Here is a 22019-nt window from a genome sequence, read left to right as displayed (position 1 = left end):
ACTCCAACTTTTATACTCGATACTCCGATTTATAAAGGCCAATGTACACTAGGACACTTGGGAATGATCCAGGTCAGCGTCCTAGCTTTCTTTCCCAGATTCAGGGGAAGAGAGTGGCTAGAGAAGCCCAAAAGTACCGGTACTTGTACAAAACCAAAGCCTCAAATCGCAGTGGCCATGTCCTATGGCATAAAACTGTCCAAACTTGTGGGCTATCCAGATTCAAACAATGGAAGTTCCTAAACCGCGATCCCATTGATTTACTCACACCCCGAGTTATTGAATCTAACAGAACTTTGAATCGTAGAATGATTTTAATGCATAGGCTGGTGCTAGCTGTATAAATATTGGTGCAATATGGGTGTTGATGGTGATACAACCAAAGCAAAAGCAGGCCATCATCTCTATGTCTATTCTCTATAAGAGTATCCCAGTCCCCTCCTCGCCTTTCTCCCCTCAAAAGGTTGTCTCATCGGATAATGATCCAAATCTCTTTTGAAAGCTTCAGTCAGTGTGTTCCAGGTCCTCACAACTCTCTGCACAGAAATGTTTTCCTCCTGTTGGATCAAAGTCTTTTGTCAATCTTCTTCAATCGATGCCCTCTGCTGCTGGGTTTTTTCCTCGATCTGCTCTGCCTAGGCCCCCTCAGGAGCTCTGAACAGCCTCCTCTCAGTCATCGTTTCTCTGGAGAGAATAGTCCTGTCTATCCTCGGATCTGAACTCCCTCTGTCCTGGAACCATTCTTTGTTCCCTCCCCAACGTCTTCTCACCTTTCCCAAATGTGGAGCCCAGACCCGGATGCAGGGTGGCGCAGTGGTTAGCACTGCTGCCTCACAGCGCCAGGAACCGGGTTCGATTCCCGGCTCGGGTCACTGTCCGTGTGGAGTTTGCACATTCTTCCCGTGTCTGCATGGGTTTCCTCCGGGTGCTCCGGTTTCCTCCCACAGTCTGAAAGACGCACTGGTTAGATGCATTGGCCGTGCTAAATTCTCCCTCATGTGCCCAAACAGATGCCAGAATGTGGCGACTAAGAGATTTTCACAGTAACTTCACTGCAGTGTTAATGTAAGCCTACTTGTGACACCAATGAATAATAAACAGTCGAGAGTGCACCAGTGTTTTATACAGGATTAACATAACTAGCTTGATTTTGTACTCTATGCCTCGATTTATAAAGCCCAGGATCCTGTTCCATAGAACCTACAGTGCAGAAGAGGCCATTCCGCCCATTGAGTCTGCACCGACTATCTGATAGAGTATCTTACCCAGGGCCTCCCCTCCACCCTATCCCCGTAACCCCATGCGTAATCTCCCTAACCCACACATCTTGGGACACTAAGGGGCAATTTAGCATGGCCAATCCACCTAACCTACACATCTTTGGACACTAGGTGGATTGGCCATGCTAAATTGCCCCTTAGTGTCCAAAGATGTGTAGGTTAGGTGGATTGGCCATGCTAAATTGTCCCTTAGTGTCCAAAGATGTGTAGGTTAGGTGGATTGGCCATGCTAAATTGTCCCTCAGTGTCCAAAGATGTGTAGGTTAGGTGGATTAGCCATGCTAAATTGTCCCTTAGTGTCCAAAGATGTGTAGGTTAGATGGATTGGCCATGCTAAATTGTCCCTTAGTGTCCAAAGATGTGTAGGTTAGATGGATTGGCCATGCTAAATTGTCCCTTAGTGTCCAAAGATGTGTAGGTTAGGTGGATTGGCCATGCTAAATTGTCCCTTAGTGTCCAAAGATGTGTAGGTTAGATGGATTGGCCATGCTAAATTGTCCCTTAGTGTCCAAAGATGTGTAGGTTAGGTGGATTGGCCACGCTAAATTGCCCCTTAACCTACACATCTTTGGACACTAAGGGGCAAGTTAGCATGGCCAATCCACCTAACCTACACATCTTTGAAGTGTGGGAGGAAACTCATGCAGACATGAGGAAAATGTGCAGACTCCGTACACTTAATAGCCCAAGGCTGGGATTGAGCCCGGGTCCCTGTAGCTGGGAGGCAGCAGTGCTAACCACTGTGCCAACGTACTGTATATCTCAGTAAATATTTTCTTGAGCTGTCCTATCTACCTTCAATGCTCCGTGTACATAGATGCTCAGGTCTCTCTTCATCTGTACCCTTTATTTTACATTGCCAAACCTGGCCCTTCCTCCAAAAACGCATCACCTCAACTTTCTCTGTATTAAACTTCATCGGCCTCTCGTTGGTGCATTCCACCTCTTGTCGCTTACACCCTTACACACCTCCAAGCCTGTGTCACCTGCAACGCTCTGGCCCCTACACATTAGCGAGTAAAGAACTAGAAATGGGGGGAAGGAGCAAGTGGATGTGTGGCTGGAGAGATGAGGGAGAGCTTTCCAGTTCTGGAACGAGTTCTGGGGGAGAGACAGGAAACTCCAGCAGCGAGGTAGCAGCATCAAATCCGCCTGATGTTAGGTGCTGGAGGCTGGAAGGCAGATAAACAGGGCTCGGAAGATGTACGTGACCCTCCAGCCTCAGGGCGGACATCCCTATCCTGGCACACCCATGGCCCACACCTCAGCACCTGAATTCCATAGTTTTGAGATTCCAGCAGCCTGGTCTTCAGGAACGTACAGCTCTTGTCTCTGGATTGTAAAACACCCGGTCACAATCCAGCCAGATCCACCGTCAGGTTGTTCTGCTGGCTTCATAAGATAGAGGAGCAGAATTAGGCCATTCGGCCCATCGAGTCTGCTCTGCCATCCAATCGCGGCTGATAAGCTTCTCAACCCCATTCTCCTTTCCCTGCGACCTTTCATCTCTTTTACCAATCAGGAATCTATCTCTGTCGTAAAACATACTCAATGTTCTGGCCTCCACAGCCTTCTGTGCCAATGAACTCCACAGATTCACCAGAAATCTACTCGTCTTGGTTCTAGAAGTCCATTCCTGTACTCTGAGGCTGTACCCTCGGATCCTCATCTCTCCCACCAACGGAAACATCTCCCCCCCCCCACCGTCCCGTCTATCCAGGCCTTTCAGTATTCTGTGTGTCTCAGTGAGATTCCCCCCCCCATCCTTCCATACAATACAGCACAGTTTCTAACTGGGAGCAGCTTCCACTGCAAAGCCACAGCTTCCAACTCTCCTCCTCCCCCCCCCATTAATGAGAGAGAGTGCAGTTTCTGGACTAGCAATCCAGAGGCCCAGGCTCACGTGCTGGGGACCCGGGTTCGAATCCCCAGCACCGCAGCCGGTGAGATGTGAATTCAGTTAATAAAATATTGTATGTTTATTGATGCATCTTTTTTTTCTTACATCCACAGGCGATTGGGTCCGCCTTGTTGGCCAACGAGGGACATACACGCGGTGGGTCGTGCGAGGGCTGCTCTTGGATGTTGCTTCCAGAGTTGCCTAGTGCTTCACGTTGTTAGTGTACGCTTAAACTGGACCATCTGACGGGCAACACGACAGCTCAGTGACTATCACTGTTTGCTGTGCAGACACATGGATTTGGGCCGGTGTCTGTGGGAGTTCGCACATTCTCCCTGTGGTTGCGTGGGTTTCCTCCGGGTGCTCCGGTTTCCTCCCACACCCCAAAGATGTGCTCTTAGGCTGATTGGTGTAACAAATTGTCCCTAAATTGGATCTCCCTTAATCTGGCGCACATATAATTCTCTAAATTTCCACCCCCCTTCATTGTGGAGTCCACGAGATGTAGACAAGAGTCGTAGGTAGAAGGAGGATTGGAAATGAGGCACTCGCTGAGTGTTAGAATGGACGGCGCAGGCTTGTAGGCCCAAAGGGCCTGTTTCCTGCGCTGTGTTGTTCTTTGGTCTAAAATCTGGAATTGTAAGCTCGCCCCTCAGTGACGGAAACCAACAAGTGTCGCAAAAACCCGTCTGGTTCACGAACGCCCTTTAGGGGAAGGAAATCTGCCGTCCTTACCCGGCCTGGCCTACACGTGACTCCAGAGCCACAGTAGTTGGCTCCGAGCTGCCCTCTGGAAACGGCTGCGCAGGTCACTCAGTTCGATGATACATTCGGGGGGGGGGGGGGGGGGTCTGGGTGAGGGGAGACTGATCGAAAATGGCAAATGGGCCCATTATTAGTAGATTCTACTCGCAATAACCCAAGATTGGCAGCCAACATGGTCCATCCAGGTGGTTTCGCATTGCAGGTGCAGCTACTCTATTGTGTGTTGCGACAGGAATATTGTAACCCAGTAACCCAGAGTGCGTTACTACATCGTACATGCAGCCTGCAGTTCCCTAGCAACAAACTGCAAATTATTTCTCAATAGCTTTGCAATCGTAGATCCTGAACGGTAATGCAATTGTTTTGGACTTGATTGAGAGTGGGGAGGGGGGTGGGGGAGGAGGAGTTACCACTCTCCCTCAGCACCCAGGGCTTGAGTTTGCCTCCCGGGGCGAGTTTCCCTGCCCCAGATCCGAGCTGTAGCTTGGCAAAGATACCAGGCAGCCAGCAGATAACTCCTGACAAAACGCCTTCCATGAGGTGGAGATGCTGGCGTCGGACTGGGGCAAACGGCAGTCAGAAGTCTGACGACACCAGGTTAAAGTCCAACCGATTTATTTGATAGTAAACTCACAAGCTTTCGGGGTTTCCCTCTTCGTCAGGTGAATGGAGAGCTCTGGCCTCATTCACCTGACTCTCTGCGAGTTCTGTCGTTCACCTGACTCTCTCTGTCTGAGGTCTGGTGCTCAGGAAATTTCTCCAGGGCCTGGCACGATCTCAGTGGGTCTGGGCTGATGAGGTGCTGAGCCCCCTTGTTGCTGAGGGTCTCGTTCAGCTCCCACCAGGTTTGAAGGTCGACAGGATTGGGAGGTTAACCTTTTCAACAGGCTCCATCCTGGTGTTCCTGCCTGGATGGGGATAGCGGGTGTGAGGGGGGAGCTCCAGCCTCGCTTGTGTTCCTCAGTGGCTGTCCATTCAATTCTGGCTTGGCTCTGTCCCTCTCTCCCCTCAGGCGGTTCCCCCCCCCATTCATTCACTATCCTATCCCTTTGCTCAACACCTGTCTTCTGTTCTAACACAATCTGGTATCGTGTTGCGTCATAAGTAGCAGCTAGACACTAAGAAATCGAGTAAAACCTCCAACCGTCTTTGTTCGAAGTGTTGGGAATGTGGAACGTGCGATATTATCGGTGTGTTTGGATAATTACGAGAGGGAATGGGACAGCAGGAGATGCTGATGGAGAGAGATATCGGAGCAGCCTCACACACAGGGTGGTCCCAATGGTGCTGTGATTCTATCAAGAAACAAATTCTCTCCAACTCCGCCCTGTCCAGTCTCTCTCCTCTTGGGAAGGTCGGGATCTGCGTTAGGTTTGCAGCGGATACCAATTTCTGGATGTGAGATCCCATGTCCAGCTTGGACAGACAACACAGGAACAGATCCACCAGCCCACGATGTCGTGCTGAACCAAATTAAGCTCATCCCTTCTGCCGGTCCTTGGTCCGTATCATCGAATCCCCACAGTGCAGAAGGAGGCCATTTGGCCCATCCAGTCTGTACCAACAACAATCCCACCCATGCCCTATTCTCATAACCCCATGCCTGACGCTAAGGGTCACTAAATTGTCCCGGCCAATCCACCTAACCTGCACGTCTTTGGAGTGTGGGAGGGAGCCCACGCAGACACGGGGAGAATGTGCAGCCTTACACGGACAGTGACCAAGCCGGGAATCGAACCTGGGATCCCTGGCGCTGTGAGGCAGCAGCGCTAACCACCGTGCCCTCTAGCCTGTTGGCTGCCAACATGCTAACCTTTGCTGTTTTTGGTGAATTTAACCGGGTGAAAATGGGGGGAATCTTACAGAGACGTATAAGATAATGAAGGGGATGGATAGGGTAGAGGTAGAGAGATTCTTCCTGCTTAGAAAGGACAGTAGGACTAGAAGACACAGCCTCAAGATAAGGGGGGGCGGTTTAGAACGGAGTTGAGGAAGAACTTCTTCACTCAAAGGGTGGTGAATCTCTGGAATTCTCTGCCCGTTGAAGTGGTGGAGGCTGCCTCGCTGAATATATTGAAGTCACGGGTAGATAGGTTTCTGATAGACAAGGGGATTAAGGGGAGAAAGCGGGAAAGTGGAACTGATCCACTTCAGATCAGCCATGATCTTATTGAATGGCGGGGCAGGCTCGAGGGGCTAGATGGCCTCCTCCTGCTCCTATTTCTTATGTTCTTATGCAAGAACGGTTTAAAGTTCCACCTCTTTCTTTCTCTACACGCTGCAGAGTCCTAAGCGGCTACTCACCGGACACTCGGTCCACGCTGTACATCCTCTCCAGCTTCCTGCGATGGCGCGCCGCCTCGCGCGTCTGCACGTGCTCCGCGTCGACCGAGTGCTGGGAGGCGAGGGGGGCCTTGGCGCAGCCTGGGCACTCCTTGGAGCCCTGCCTGCTGGCCGCCCAGCTCCGGCAGCGCCCGCCCGCGCCGTGCGAGCCGCCGGGCCCCTGGGGGGGGGGCGGCGGCGGGCCCGTCTTGCCGGACCGCGCGCCCTTGGCCGGGGTCACCGCGGCCTGGTTCTCCCTCTCCGACAGGAGCTGGCTCTCTCCGGAGATGGTGTACACCCGGGGCTTCTGAGCCTCTGCCGCCTTCTCGGCCCATTCCTCGGAGTGACTCCTGTCGAACCTCCCCTGAGAGATCATGGAGAGCCGCCGCTTGTTCTGGGTGGGCTGCTGGGTTTGGGAGCTCTCCTCCGGGTCTATCAAAGTCTCAGCCACCAGGTTATCTGTAAGGCAAGGAGAGGGGGAGTTTATACCTCTGGCTGCCTCAGCTTCTCCCTTTCTCCCTCCTATCCTTCTGCCAATCTTTCCCTCAACTACCTTAGTATTTTTTTTTGCCACATTCACCTCCGATTCAGAGGGTGGCACAGCGGGTTAGTGCTGCTGCCTCGCAGCGCCAGGGGCCCGGGTTCGATTCCAGCCTCAGGTCACTGTCTGTCCACCAGCTGCACATTCTCCCCGTGTCTGCGTGGGTTTCCTCCCACACTCCAAAGATGTGCAGATTAGGTTGACTGGCCATGTTAGATTCCCTTGGCATCCCAAGATGTGTAGGTTAGGGAGATTGGAAGGGTAAATAAAGTTACGGGGAAAGGGCCTGAGTGGGATTGCTGTCGGTGCAGGCTCGATGGGCCAAACGGCCTCCTTCTGCACTGCAGGGATTCTATGACTCAAAGCACTGTAGATTCAAACCTCACTCCAAAATCTGGAACTCAGAAATCTACTACGGTGCTGAGGGAGGGCCGCACTGTCAGAGGGTCAGTGCTGAGGGAGTGCCGCACTGTCAGAGGGTCAGTGCTGAGGGAGTGCCGCACTGTCAGAGGGTCAGTACTGAGGGAGTGCCGCACTGTCAGAGGGTCAGTGCTGAGGGAGCGCCGCACTGTCAGAGGGTCAGTGCTGAGGGAGTGCCGCACTGTCAGAGGGTCAGTGCTGAGGGAGTGCCGCACTGTCAGAGGGTCAGTGCTGAGGGAGTGCCGCACTGTCAGAGGGTCAGTACTGAGGGAGTGCCGCACTGTCAGAGGGTCAGTGCTGAGGGAGTGCCGCACTGTCAGAGGGTCAGTGCTGAGGGAGCGCCGCACTGTCAGAGGGTCAGTGCTGAGGGAGTGCCGCACTGTCAGAGGGTCAGTGCTGAGGGAGTGCCGCACTGTCAGAGGGTCAGTGCTGAGGGAGTGCTGCACTGTCAGAGGGTCAGTGCTGAGGGAGTGCCGCACTGTCAGAGGGTCAGTGCTGAGGGAGTGCCGCACTGTCAGAGGGTCAGTGCTGAGGGAGTGCTGCACTGTCATAGATGCTGTCCTTCAGATGAGATGTTTAAACAAGGTCTGTCCCTGAGGTGACAGTGAAAGTGGCATTTTGTTGAAGAAAGAAAACGTTATTTTCCTTTGTGTTCTGGCCAATATTTCAGTAAAACAGGTAATCTTTTATCTCATTGCTATATATGGGAGACATTTACTGCTGTGCTTCCTATATTACCACAGTGAGTACAACACAGGCTGGGAAGGGCATTGGGGTGTCATGTGGGTGCCAATCCTCAGTGGATGGCATGTATGAGCCTATTGGCATGTGTGTGCATATTAGCTTGTGTGTGCATGTTGGTATGTGTGTGCATGTTGGTATGTGTGTGCATGTTGGCATGTGTGTGTATATTAGCATGTGTGTGTATATTAGCATGTGTGTGTATATTGGTATGTGTGTGCATTTTAGCATGCGTGTACATGTTGGTATGTGTGTGCATTTTAGCATGTGTGTGTATATTGGTATGTGTGTGCATGTTGGTATGTGTGTGTATATTAGCATGTGTGTGTATATTGGTATCTGTGTACATGTTGGTATATGTGAGTATGTTGGTATATGTGTGTATTGGCAAAGGCCAGGAACAGAATGGGTGGCACAGTGGGTTAGCACTGCTGCCTCACAGCGCCAGGAACCCGGGTTGGATTCCAGCCTCGCTCACTGTCTGCCTGGAGTTTGCACATTCTCCCCGTGCCTGCGTGGGTTTCCTTCTGCTGCTCTGGTTTCCTTCCACAGTCCAAAGACGTGCCGGTTAGATTGATGCTAAATTGACCCTGGCGTCAGGGGGATCGGCAGGGTCAGTGTGTGGGGTTACGGGAATAGGGCCCGGACGGGATTGTGGTCAGTACAGACGCGATGGTCCGAATGACCTCCTCCTGCACTGTAGGGATTCCAACAGGACTTGGCTGCAATGCCAGTTATGGTGGCACAGCCTACTTGGTGCCCGGCATCCTGGTAAGAACGGGCCAGGTGTGTGATGCGGATACCTGGCTGCCATCGGTGTGGATGACGCAGCCTCAGTCAGTGCCAACACGGGGAGGAGGGGAGGGCACTTTATGGAGCTGTTTCAAGCAGCCAATGCGCGCAAAGTAACCGGAGAGAGCAGTTCAGCTCACAAACCTGGTCCCGTCTGGGTTCGGGACGTGGTTTGTAGACACTGCGGACGTCCAACAAGGTTCTGTTGGGAAGCCTGGCTACCACCATCCAGAGCTTTACACTATTCCCATTGGAAAAACCTCGGGCCCAACCTCTCCTGTTGATCTCAGCAGAGGGAGTAGATTTCAGAGCTCCCGATAGTCACTAACCCACTCTGACCGACATTTCCTTTCTTTATTTCTTTCCGCAATGAGTTCTGAGGACACGGCGGAGAGATTCTTTGTGCTTTCTCTGCACACTCGGTCGAGGGGGGCATTGGTTCCGGCTGGGTGGGGGGCTCATGCCGCACACGTACGATAAACGACACTGTCACCCACAGCCACCCCGTAGCCCCATCGAAACGTTACAGCACGGAAAGAGGCCATTCAGCCCAAACTATCTGTGCCGGGAAGCGATCCTCAAGTTATTTGCACGGTGCATAACTCACGGCAGGAAGAACTCTTTCATTCTCTGGAGTCAGTGAAGCGAGTGACAGAGGGAGGTCCGATTCTGTTCAAATACCTCCGCGGATAATGGCACCAGTTCAGTGTACACTGCTGATAACACAGGCCAGCTTAGTGTACCATCTTAATGGCTTGTAGCTGTCAGTGTACGCCCGCTATCATCTATCCGCTCTGTACATAATCCGAATAAACTCAGAGCTGTTCACCGTGTAATCCTGACAAGTTGCTCACTCCCGCTACCTCGTACCAACACACTAGTTCAGTACAAAGCGCGTACTCTCTGTAACCTGACAGTCTTTCTGACCTCAGTGTATCTCCGACAGCCAGGCCATTGAGGAGAATTCTCCAAAACAGTGTTAGAAGACTTGGAAATACATCGTTGTTCCTTCGCTGGGTCAAAATCCCGGAACTCCCTCCAAAACGGGAATATGGGCTGCAGCTGTTTAAGAAGGCAGCTTCTCAAGGGTGACAGGGGACGTGCGATAAATGCTGGCCCAGCCAGCGATGCCCATGTCCCACGAATGTATAAAAAGAAAGGATCTTTTACACTCACCTGAACGAGCACATAGTGGCGTCTGCAAGGCAGTTCCTCTGACAGTGCAGCACCCCCTCAAGAACCACATCGGTGTCAGCTGAGGTTTTATGCTCAAGTGAGGCTTAAACGTCTGACTCAGAGGTAAGTGACCGTCTGAGCCACTGGGACCAGCGAATGGGCAGTGTCCCGGGGGAGGAGGGGATAAAACTGGGGAGAACGAGAACCTCAAATATCAAATATCTGTACAGTGCAAATGACTCGAGGAAATTCTTTGTTAATAACTGAGTCCGCTTTTAATCATCGCTAGGAAACTATACTGCCCGTCCTCCCCTCCCACCCCCTCCTCCTCCCTCTCCTCCTCCAAAAATCAACTATTTCTGCCGTACATCAATGGTTCAGCTCCCACTCATGCCCCCGGATCAACGCAAACCATTAAAACCTGGGAGCACAATTGCTGCCACTTTTCACTGTTCACACTCACTCTCCCTCTCTCTCACACGCATATGTGCGCACACACGCACACACACGCACACACACACGCGCACACACACACGCACACACACACACGCACGCACACACACGCACGCACACACACGCGCATGCACACACACACACGCACACACACGCACACACGCACACACACACGCACACACACGCGCATGCACACACGCGCATGCACACACACACACGCGCACGCACACACGCGCATGCACACATGCACACACGCAAGCGCACACATGCACACACGCACGCACACACGCGCATGCACACACGCACACATGCACACACGCACGCACACACGCGCATGCACACACACGCATGCACACACGCACACACACGCAAGCGCACACATGCACACACGCACGCGCACACGCGCATGCACGCACGCACACACGCTCGCACACACACAGCTGATTCACTGGCAGTTTTGAGAACAAAAAATCGATTGAAGCCATGGGTTCTGCTGCAGGAGGAAATGAAAAGGTGCATTTCACAGCGAGAGCTCACTATTAACCCCTTCCCCACTCACCCCCACCACCCACTCCCATTAACCCTTTCCCCACTCACCCCCACCACCCTCTCCCATTAACCCCTTCTCCACTCACCCCCACCACCCTCTCCCATTAACCCCTTCCCCACTCACCCCCACCACCCTCTCCCATTAACCCCTTCCCCACTCACCCCCACCACCCACTCCCATTAACCCCTTCTCCACTCACCCCCACCACCCTCTCCCATTAACCCCTTCCCCACTCACCCCCACCACCCTCTCCCATTAACCCCTTCCCCACTCACCCCCACCACCCTCTCCCATTAACCCCTTCCCCACTCACCCCCACCACCCTCTCCCATTAACCCCTTCCCCACTCACCCCCACCACCCTCTCCCATTAACCCCTTCCCCACTCACCCCCACCACCCTCTCCCATTAACCCCTTCCCCACTCACCCCCACCACCCTCTCCCATTAACCCTTTCCCCACTCGTCCCCACCACCCTCTCCCATTAACCCTTTCCCCACTCACCCCCACCACCCACTCCCATTAACCCTTTCCCCACTCACCCCCACCACCCACTCCCATTAACCCTTTCCCCACTCACCCCCACCACCCTCTCCCATTAACCCCTTCCCCACTCACCCCCACCACCCACTCCCATTAACCCCTTCCCCACTCACCCCCACCACCCTCTCCCATTAACCCCTTCCCCACTCACCCCCACCACCCACTCCCATTAACCCCTTCTCCACTCACCCCCACCACCCTCTCCCATTAACCCTTTCCCCACTCGTCCCCACCACCCTCTCCCATTAACCCTTTCCCCACTCACCCCCACCACCCACTCCCATTAACCCTTTCCCCACTCACCCCCACCACCCACTCCCATTAACCCTTTCCCCACTCACCCCCACCACCCACTCCCATTAACCCCTTCCCCACTCACCCCCACCACCCACTCCCATTAACCCTTTCCCTACTCACCCCCACCACCCACTCCCATTAACCCCTTCCCCACTCACCCCCACCACCCTCTCCCATTAACCCCTTCCCCATTCACCCCCACCACCCACTCCCATTAACCCTTTCCCCACTCACCCCCATCACCCTCTCCCATTAACCCTTTCCCCACTCACCCCCATCACCCACTCCCATTAACCCCTTCCCCACTCACCCCCACCACCCACTCCCATTAACCCTTTCCCCACTCACCCCCACCACCCACTCCCATTAACCCTTTCCCCACTCACCCCCACCACCCTCTCCCATTAACCCTTTCCCCACTCACCCCCACCACCCTCTCCCATTAACCCTTTCACTGTCTGTCGCTGTTGTCCGTGAACTAATGGGAAGTGTTTCACTTCAGTCAGGGTGACGCGCTGCGAGTGAAATGGGGAACAGATCGGGAAGCATCACCAGCTCAACAGCACGTACAACTTTCAGGGAAGTTTGTTTGACAAACCAAGGGGACTGAGTGACAACACTCATGCAGGTACGGTGAACAAAAATAGACACAACGTAAAGATGCAGAGCAATGTCATAAACAGGCACACACAAACACACATGTGGGCATAAATAGGTGCGCACGCAAACAGGCTCAGACATACATGTAGAGATGGACAGTGAACAGCACAGACTCATACAGACACACATAAATACAAACACACACATGCACACACTCAAACACATGTAAACCTGCACACGTCTATTACACACACACAAATACACACATGTATATACAAACACACATAACATAAGAACATAAGAACATAAGAAATAGGAGCAGGAGTAGGCCATCTAGCCCTTCGAGCCTGCCCCGCCATTCAATAAGATCATGGCTGATCTGTCGTGGATCAGTTCCACTTTCCCGCCCTCTCCCCATAACCCTTAATCCCCTCTCTTATCAAGAACCCATCAACCCGCTTCTTAAAAATATTTAGCGAGGCAGCCTCCACCACTTCAACGGGCAGAGAATTCCAGAGATTCACCACCCTTTGAGTGAAGAAGTTCCTCCTCAACTCCGTTCTAAACCGCCTCCCCTTTATCTTGAGGCTGTGCCCCCTAGTCCTACTGTCTTTTTTGAGCGGGAAGAGTCTCTCCACCTCTATCCTATCCATCCCATTCATCATCTTATACGTCTCAATGAGATCTCCCCTCATTCTTCTAAACTCTAACGAGTACAAGCCTAGTTTATTCAGCCTCTCCTCATAGCTCAATCCCCTCAACTCCGGTATCAGCCTAGTAAACCTCCTCTGCACTCCCTCCAAGGCCAAAATATCCTTGCGCAGGTGCGGCGCCCAAAACTGCACACAGTACTCCAGCTGCGGCCTCACCAATGCCCTATACAGCTGCAGCAAGACCTCCCTACTTTTATATTCAATCCCCCTCGCTATGAAGGCCAGCATCCCATTCGCCTTCCTGACCACCTGCTGCACCTGCAGGCTGGGTTTTTGCGACTCATGCACAAGGACCCCGAGGTCCCTCTGCACCGTCGCCTGCTGCAGTTTTTCGCCACGTAAGTAATAATCCTTCCTACCATTCTTCCTACCAAAGTGGACCACCTCACACTTGCCAACATTAAATTCCATTTGCCATTTCCTGGCCCATTCGCCCAGCCTATCTAGATCCTTCTGCAGACTCTCCACACCCTCCGCACAATTTGCCTTTCCCCCAATCTTGGTGTCATCAGCAAATTTCGACACCCTGCACTCGGTTCCCTCCTCCAGATCATCTATATAAATGGTAAATAGCTGAGGCCCCAGCACCGACCCCTGGGGCACCCCACTAGTCACCAACCGCCAATCCGAATAGCACCCATTGACCCCCACTCTCTGCCTCCTCCTCTGCCTCCACATCTATACAAACACGGTAGCCAGTATTCGATCGTCTTGCTCAGCCGAGGTTTGTCAAATCTCGCCCCGGGCCAATGGAGAGTTCTGTTCTGTGAGCCACAGACACCCTGATTCCAGGGCAGGTGTGGCAGTAAAATTTCACCCGATATATGAACACACATGTATAAAGGCAAATATACACATACATATATATATATATATACACCCATTTGCTGCATATCTACACACATGTATGAAAATACATGCATGCAATGTGCCACCTGGCACGGTGGTACAGTGACTGCTGCCTCACAGCGCCAGGGACCCGGGTTCAATTCCTGGCTCGGGTCACTGTCTGCGTGGAGTTCGCACATTCTCCCCGTGTCTACATGGGTTTCCTCCGGGAGCTCCAGTTTCCTCCCACGGTCCAAAGACATACGAGTTAGGTGGATTGGCCAAGCTAAATTGCACTATGGTGTCTGGGGAATTAGCTGGGTAAATACGTAGGGTTACGGGGATAGGTGGGATTGGGGTGGTTGCAGGCTTGATGGGCCCAATGACCTCTTTTAGCCCTGTAGGAATTCTATGATTCAAATATTCTCCAGACAAGTGTATTTACATTAAAGCAGATACCAACATATACATAATCAAGCACATATACAAGTCTACAGATACAAATATATATACAAAAACACAGACTGATGGTCAGTGACATATACATTCTGACAGATATACGCCCACAATAGGCAAGATCACATACAAATTCACACCCACAGGATGGGCGGCACGGTAGCACAGTGGGTTAGCACTGCTGCTTCACAGCTCCAGGGTCCTGGGTTCGATTCCTGGCTCGGGTCACTGTCTGTGTGTGTGAAAATACGTGCAAGCAATGTGCCACCTGGCACAGTGGCACACTGGTTAGCACTACTGCCTCAAGGCGCCATGGACTCGGGTTCGATTCCCGGCTCGGGTCACTGTCTGTGCGGAGTTTGCACATTCTCCTCGTGTCTGCGTGGGTTTCCTCCGGGTGCTCCGGTTTCCTCCCACAGTCCAAAGATGTGTGGGTTAGGTTGATTGGCCATGCTGAAATTGCCCCTTAGTGAACCAGGGATGCGTAGGTTAGAGGGATTAGTGGGTATAATATGTAGGGATATGGGGGTAGGGCCTGGGTGGGATTGTGTTCGGTGCAGACTCGATGGGCCGAAGGGCCTCTTTCTGCACTGTAGGGGTTCTAAAGGTACAAACACAGGGAGAATTACGGAAACGTACCTGTGCAAACACAGAGGAACAGGTACAAGTGGCTGGAGTTTGCTTTTCGACATGGAATTAGAACGCACATGCTGACTGGATGCCGGCTCTGGGCCAACTCACTCCAGCTTCACAGCAGCAATTAGTCACCTCACTGTAATTACATTTAATCGCTGGCTGGAAAGAACCTGCTGGGACTCTGTCGCACTCAGAAACGGCAGCTTAAAACCACTTTCCGCATATATATATACACAAAATCGGGATATTAATCTGTCTGACCCCCCCCCGCAAACCTTCCACCAACCCTTACACAACACAGAGACAGTGACGCAGAGCAAGCAACTGAGACGCAGAATCATTCAGAAGCACCAAAACTTAAGCCACCATCCCTTCGCGATGCACACCCGCAGGTAAACCACAGGTTATGGATGGGAAGTGAGGGTGACTGGGTTGCTTCAGTTCAGGGAACTCTTGAGTACTGGGTGCCCAACAGAAAGAAATCCCACAGCGCCAGCTTAAAGTCCAACAAGTTTATTCGCAGCAAATGCCGCAAGCTTTCGGAACAGGCTGGGAACTCCCAGCCGCCTGGCAAAGGGACAGCCTGTTCCGAAAGCTTGTGGCATTTGCTGCAAGTAAACTTGTTGGACTTTAAGCTGGTGTTGTGGGATTTCTTTCTGTTTTACCCCAGTCCAATGCCAGCGTAGAACATAGAACACTCCAGCACAAACAGGCCCTTCGGCCCACAAGTTGCACCGATCATATCCCTACCTACCAGGCCTATCTATAACCCTCAATCCCATTAAATCCCGTGTACTCATCCAGAAGTCTTTTAAAAGACCCCAACGAGTTCGCCTCCACCACCACCGACAGCAGCCGATTCCACTCACTCACCACCCTCTGAGTGAAAATCTTACCCCTGACATCTCCTCTGTACCTGCTCCCCAGCACCTTAAACCTGTGTCCTCTCATAGTGACCATTTCAGCCCTGGGAAATAGCCTCTGAGAATCCACCCGATCTATACCTCTCAACATTTTATAAACCTCTATCAGGTCACCTCTCATCCTTCGTCTCTCCAGGGAGAAGAGACCGAGCTCCCTCAACCTACCCCCATAAGGCATGCCTCCCAATCCAGGCAACATCCTTGTAAATCTCCTCTGCACCCTCTCAATAGCTTCCACATCCTTCCTGTAGTGAGGCGACCAGAACTGCGCACAGTACTCCAAGTGGGGTCTGACAAGGGTCTTATAAAGTTGCAGCATTACCTCCCGACTCCTAAACTCAATCCCTCGAGTAGGAGCTTTGTCAGTGACCTTCCTTCCATCCCAAGCGGGGGGATGTTTGTACCATGTTTAGCACCATCTGCAACTCCCCAGATAGTGAGACAGTCAGTGCTCATAAGGCAGCAAGATCTGGACAATATACAGGCTTGGGCTAAGCGACAAGTAACGTTCGTGCCACACAAGTGCCAGTCAATAACCACATCCAACAAGAAAGAATTTAACCATCACGCCCTTGACATTCAATGTCGCTGAATCCCCCATTGATGTTCTGGAGAGACACCATTGAACTTGACTAGCCGAGTATAAGAGCTGGAGTCTAACGTTGCAGTTGTACAGAACATTGGTTAGGCCGCATTTGGAGTACTGCGCCCAGTTCTGGTTGCCTTACTACCGGAAGGACGTGGAGGCTCTGGAGGGAGAGCAGAGGAGGTTTACCAGGATGCTGCCTGGTATGGAAGGACTGGGGTATGAGGAAAGATTGAGCAAATTGGGGCTGTTTTCCCTTGAAAGACGGCGACTGAGGGGGGATCTAATAGAGGTATATAAGATTATGAAGGGTATAGATAAACAGAGGTAAGCTATTTCCAATGTTAGAGACACACAGCACGAGGGGCCACGGGCTTAAGGTGAGGGGGGAGAGGTATAACACGGATATTAGAGGGAGGTTTTTCACACAGAGGGTAGTGGGAGCATGGAATGCTCTGCCAAGCAAGGTGGTGGAGGCAGGCACGCTGGAGTTGTTTAAGAGTAACTTAGACAGGCACATGAGTGGGTTGGAGATGGGAGGATATAGGAGATTGTTTTAAATAAGGTTCATTAGCAGTGGGACGTCCCTGGTAATGTAAGGATGTGGAATGATACGAATGTTTTTCTCTTTTAATTCACAGGTTTTAAGTCAGTCCGCCTTGTTGTCCAATGAGGGGAGTACACGCGATGGGTCGTACTAGGGCTGCTATTGGATGTTCGAGATTGGCCTAGTGCTTCATGTCGTTAGTGTGTGCTTAAACTGGACCAGATGCTGGGCAACACGACAGCTCAGTGACTATCACTGTTTGCTGTGCAGATGCGTGGATTTGGGTCGGTGTCTGTGGGAGTTTGCGCATTCTCCCCGTGCTTGCGTGGGTTTTCTCCGGGTGCTCCAGTTTCCTCCCACACCCCAAAGATGTGCTATTAGGCTGATTGGAGGTAACAAATTGTCCCTAAATTAGTTTTCCCTCAATGTGGAATGCCATAAAACATTAGATAAGGGTCACGGGTGGAGGGAGGGACTGGTAGTGTTAAGATGGCAGCACGGGCTTGTTGGGCCGAAGGGCCTGTTTCCCGGGCTGTTTTTGTTCTTTGTTCTTTGTGTAAATACTGTGGCTACATGAGCAGGTCAGAGGCTGGGAATCCTGCACTGGGTAACTCACCTCCTGACTCCCCAGAGCCTGTCCACCATCTACAAAGCTCAAGTCAGGCAGTGTGCTGGAACACTCTACACATGCCTGAATGGGCGCAGCTCCAGCAACACCCAGGAAGCTTGACACCATCCAGGACAAAGGAGCCCGCTTAGTTGGCACCCCTCCCACAAACGTACACAGCCACTCCCTCCACCACCAATGCACACAGAGGCAGCCGTGTGTACCATCCACAAGATGCACTGCAGCAACTCACCAAGATTCCTTCAACAGCAACTTCTGAACTCATGACCACTACTGCCTGGAAGGACAAGGGCAGCAGACGCACCACTACCTGTAAGTTTCCTGCCAAGTCACTCACCATCCTTACTTGGAAATATATCACCATTCCTTCCGTGTCACTAGGTCCAAATCCTGAACCTCCTCCCTAACAGCACTACATATACCACATGGACCGCAGTGGCTCAAGAAGGCAGCTCACCCATTATCTCCTCATAGAATCCCTACAGTGCAGAAGGAGGCCATTCAGCCCATCAAGTCTGCACTAACTCTCCGACTGAGCATCTCACCCAGCCCCTAATCCCATTAGGAGTTAACCCACTAATCCCCCTAACCAACACATCTTTGGACACTACGGTGTAATTCAGCCTGGCCAATGCACCCAACATGTACATCTTTGGACTGTGGGAGGAAACCGGAGCACCCAGAGGAAACCCACGCAGACACGGGGAGAAGGTGCAAACTCCACACAGACAGATACTCAAGTCCGGAAGTGAACCCGGGTCCCCGGTGCTGTGAGGCACCACTGTGCCACCCTAAGGACAATTGGGGATGGGCAAGAAATGCCAGTGACACCCACATAAGAAATAGGAGCAGGAGTAGGCCATCTAGCCCCTCAAGCCTGCCCCGCCATTCAATAAGATCATGGCTGATCTGAAGTGGATCAGTTCCACTTTCCCGCCCTCTCCCCATAACCCTTAATCCCCTGTCTGTCAAAAATCTATCTACCCGTGACTTAAATATATTTAGCGAGGCAGCCTCCACCACTTCAACGGGCAGAGAATTCCAGAGATTCACCACCCTTTGAGTGAAGAAGTTCCTCCTCAACTCTGTTCTAAACTGCCCCCCTTATCTTGAGGCTGTGCCCTCTAGTCCTGCTGTCCTTTCTAAGCGGGAAGAATCTCTCTACCTCTACCCTATCCATCCCCTTCATTATCTTATACGTCTCTATAAGATCCCCCCTCATCCTTCTAAACTCCAACGAGTACAGACCCAGTCTATTTAGCCTCTCTTCATAGTCTAACCCCCTCATCTCCGGTATCAGCCTAGTGAACCTCCTCTGCACTCCCTCCAAGGCCAAAATATCCTTGCGCAAGTGCGGCGACCAAAACTGCACACAGTACTCCAGCTGCAGCCTCACCAGTGCCCTGTATAGTTGCAGCAAGACCTCCCTACTTTTATATTCTATCCCCCTCGCTATAAAGGCCCCAACTGAATTAAATATGATTGAAGCTATTAAAGAACAGGGTACAAGGAAACAAACCATTAAGAAAAATCAAAAATGTTGCAAATCAGGAGATGATAGAGGATGCCACGGAAAGTTTGATTGTGAAAAGGTTGATGAAGTGTAGTTGGAGAGGCAGCCAAGGGTCAGAATCAGAAACGTTAACCTAATTTCACCTTCATAACTTATTCATTCTTCTGGGCACGTTTACCAAATTTATCCTCTGGATTTCAATATGAGAAGAGCTTTGTCTAGTTCTTACACAAAGCCACAGGACTCTACGTACAAAACGCACCAGGAAATGAGGAGGAGGAGAAGGAGGTGAGGGGCAAGGTTTGTGACAGGTATATCCTAAATACCACCACACAATCCGTGCAGGATGTGGTCAAGAAGGCGTATGGTGTACTGGCCTTCATTAATCGAGGGATTGAGTTTAGGAGTCGGGAGGTAATGCTGCAACTTTATAACTCCCTTGTCATACCCCACTTGGAGTACTGTGCGCAGTTCTGGTCGCCTCACTACAGGAAGGATGTGGAAGCTATTGAAAGGGTGCAGAGGAGATTTACAAGGATGTTGCCTGGATTGGGAGGCATGCCTTATCAGGATAGTTTGAGGGTGCTCGGTCTCTTCTCCCTGGAGAGACGAAGGATGAGAGGTGACCTGATAGAGGTTTATAAGATGTTGAGAGGAATAGATCGGGTGGATTCTCGGAGGCTATTTCCCAGGGCTGAAATGGTCGCTACGAGAGGACACAGGTTTAAGGTGCTGGGGAGTAGGTACAGAGGAGATGTCAGGGGTAGGTTTTTCACTCAGAGGGTGGTGAGTGAGTGGAATCGGCTGCCGTCGGTGGTGGTGGAGGCAAATTCGAGAGGTCTTTTAAGAGACTTCTGGATGAGTACATGGGATTTAATAGAATTGAGGGTTATAGGTAAGTCTAGTTGGTAGTGATATCATCGGTGCAACTTGTGGGCTGAAGGCCCTGTTTGTGCTGCAGTTTTTCTATGTTCTATCTCATCCTCACCAATCTACCTGCCACAAGTACGATATTAGTAGGAGCAATGGTCCTTTGTGGAGATGAGGTCTTCACACCGAGAATACTCTCCGTCATGTTACTCTTCACCTTGCTAAATGGGATGGATTTAGAATAGGTCTAGCATACGAGGGCCATCAGCAGTAAGATTGTAAACTCACGGGCCATCGTATTCATAGAATCTCTAAAGATCGGGGGAGGCCATGTGGCCCATCGAATCTGTGCCAACCACAATCCCACCCAGGCCCTATTCCCGTAACCCCACGTATTTACCCTGCTAATCCCTCTGACACTAAGGGGCAATTTAGCACGACCAATCCACATAACTCGCGCATACAAAGACCAAAGAACAACACAGTGCGGGAAACAGGCCCTTCGGCCCAACGAGCCCATGCCGCCCACTTTAACATTGTGAGTCCCCTCTTCCACCCATGACCCTTGTGGCACTCTACATTGGAAACTGGATTGAGGGGAAACTAAGTTAGGGACAATTTGTTAACACCAATCAGCCTAAGAGCACATCTTTGGGGTGTGGGAGGAAACCGGAGCACCTGGAGAAAACCCACGCAGACACGGGGAGAATGCGCAAACTCCCACAGACACCGACCCAAATCCATGTGTCTGCACAGCAAACAGTGATAGTCACTGAGCTGTCATGTTGCCCGTCAGATGGTCCAGTTTAAGCGTACACTAACGACGTGAAGCACTAGGCAACTCTGGAAGCAACATCCAAGAGCAGCCCCCGCACGACCCACTGCGTGTATGCCCCTCGTTGGCCAACAAGGCGGACCCAATCACCTGTGGACATCTTTGGAGTGTGGGAGGAAACTGGAGCAGCCAGAGGAAACCCACGCAGACACGGGGAGAATGTGCAGACTCCACACAGACAGTGACCCAAGGCCGGAATTGAACCCGGGTTCCTGGCGGTGTGAGGCAGCAGCGCTAACCACTGTGCTACCGTGCCGCCCAGATTCCTAACCATCAAGCCATGAGACCAACACTGGTCCAGTGACAAAGGCACGAATCCAACAGATATAGCTGAAGGTATGACAGATATAGCCAACAGATATAGTCTGACAAAACAGAACATTGTCCAGCCATGTCCTGTCCACAAGATGTGGAGGTGCCGGCGTTGGACTGGGGTAAACACAGTTAGAAGTCTGACAACACCGGGTTTAAGTCCAACCGATTTATTTGATAGTAAACTCACTAGCTTTCGAGGTTTCCCTCTTCGTCAGGTGAATGGAGAGTTCTGGCCTCAGACAGAGCATATAACAGCACAGTTTACAGATTACTGATTAGAATGCAAATCTTTACACCTAACCTGCTGTTCAAGTCTTAAAGTGGCCCACAATGTGAGTGGAAGGAGCATTGAGCGCAGGTTACAGAGATGTGTATTGTCTCCAGACAGTACAGTAAGTGAGGCACTTGTCATGTCGCACTATCTGTAACCCCCGTGACTTGCCTGGGTTTGCGAAACCTCACTCACTGTACTGTCTGGAGACAATACACATCTCTTTAACCTGTGATCAGTGCTCCTTCCACTCACATTGTCGGTCACTTTAAGACTTGAACAGCAGGTTAGGCGTAAAGATTTGCATTCTAATCAGTAATCTGTAAACTGTCTGTGCTGTTATATGCTCTGTCTGAGGCCAGAACTCTCCATTCACCTGACGAAGAGGGAAACCACGAAAGCTTGTGAGTTTACTATCAAATAAATCGGTTGGACTTAAACCTGGTGTTGTCAGACTTCTTACTATCCACAAAAAGCAGGGACAAGCCCAAATCAGCCAATTACCAAACCATCAGTCTC

At 51.5% G+C, this 22019-nt stretch overlaps 1 protein-coding gene across 2 annotated transcripts in view; it reads right to left on the bottom strand.

Annotated features, from left to right (window-relative positions):
• LOC145339268 (NMDA receptor synaptonuclear signaling and neuronal migration factor-like) overlaps positions 1 to 22019 on the bottom strand; it is a 98184-nt gene that overhangs the window by 64149 nt on the left and 12016 nt on the right. For both annotated transcript variants that reach the window (XM_080183677.1, XM_080183678.1), the window contains exon 3: positions 6250 to 6726. In XM_080183677.1, the coding sequence (XP_080039803.1) occupies positions 6250 to 6726 (477 nt within the window). The remainder of the gene's footprint in view (positions 1 to 6249; positions 6727 to 22019) is intronic.

The sequence above is a fragment of the Carcharhinus amblyrhynchos genome, unplaced genomic scaffold (assembly GCF_965287045.1).
Source record: "Carcharhinus amblyrhynchos unplaced genomic scaffold, sCarAmb.v2.hapA scaffold_374, whole genome shotgun sequence".
NCBI lineage: Eukaryota > Metazoa > Chordata > Chondrichthyes > Carcharhiniformes > Carcharhinidae > Carcharhinus > Carcharhinus amblyrhynchos.
This window is presented reverse-complemented; position numbering and strand designations above follow the sequence as displayed.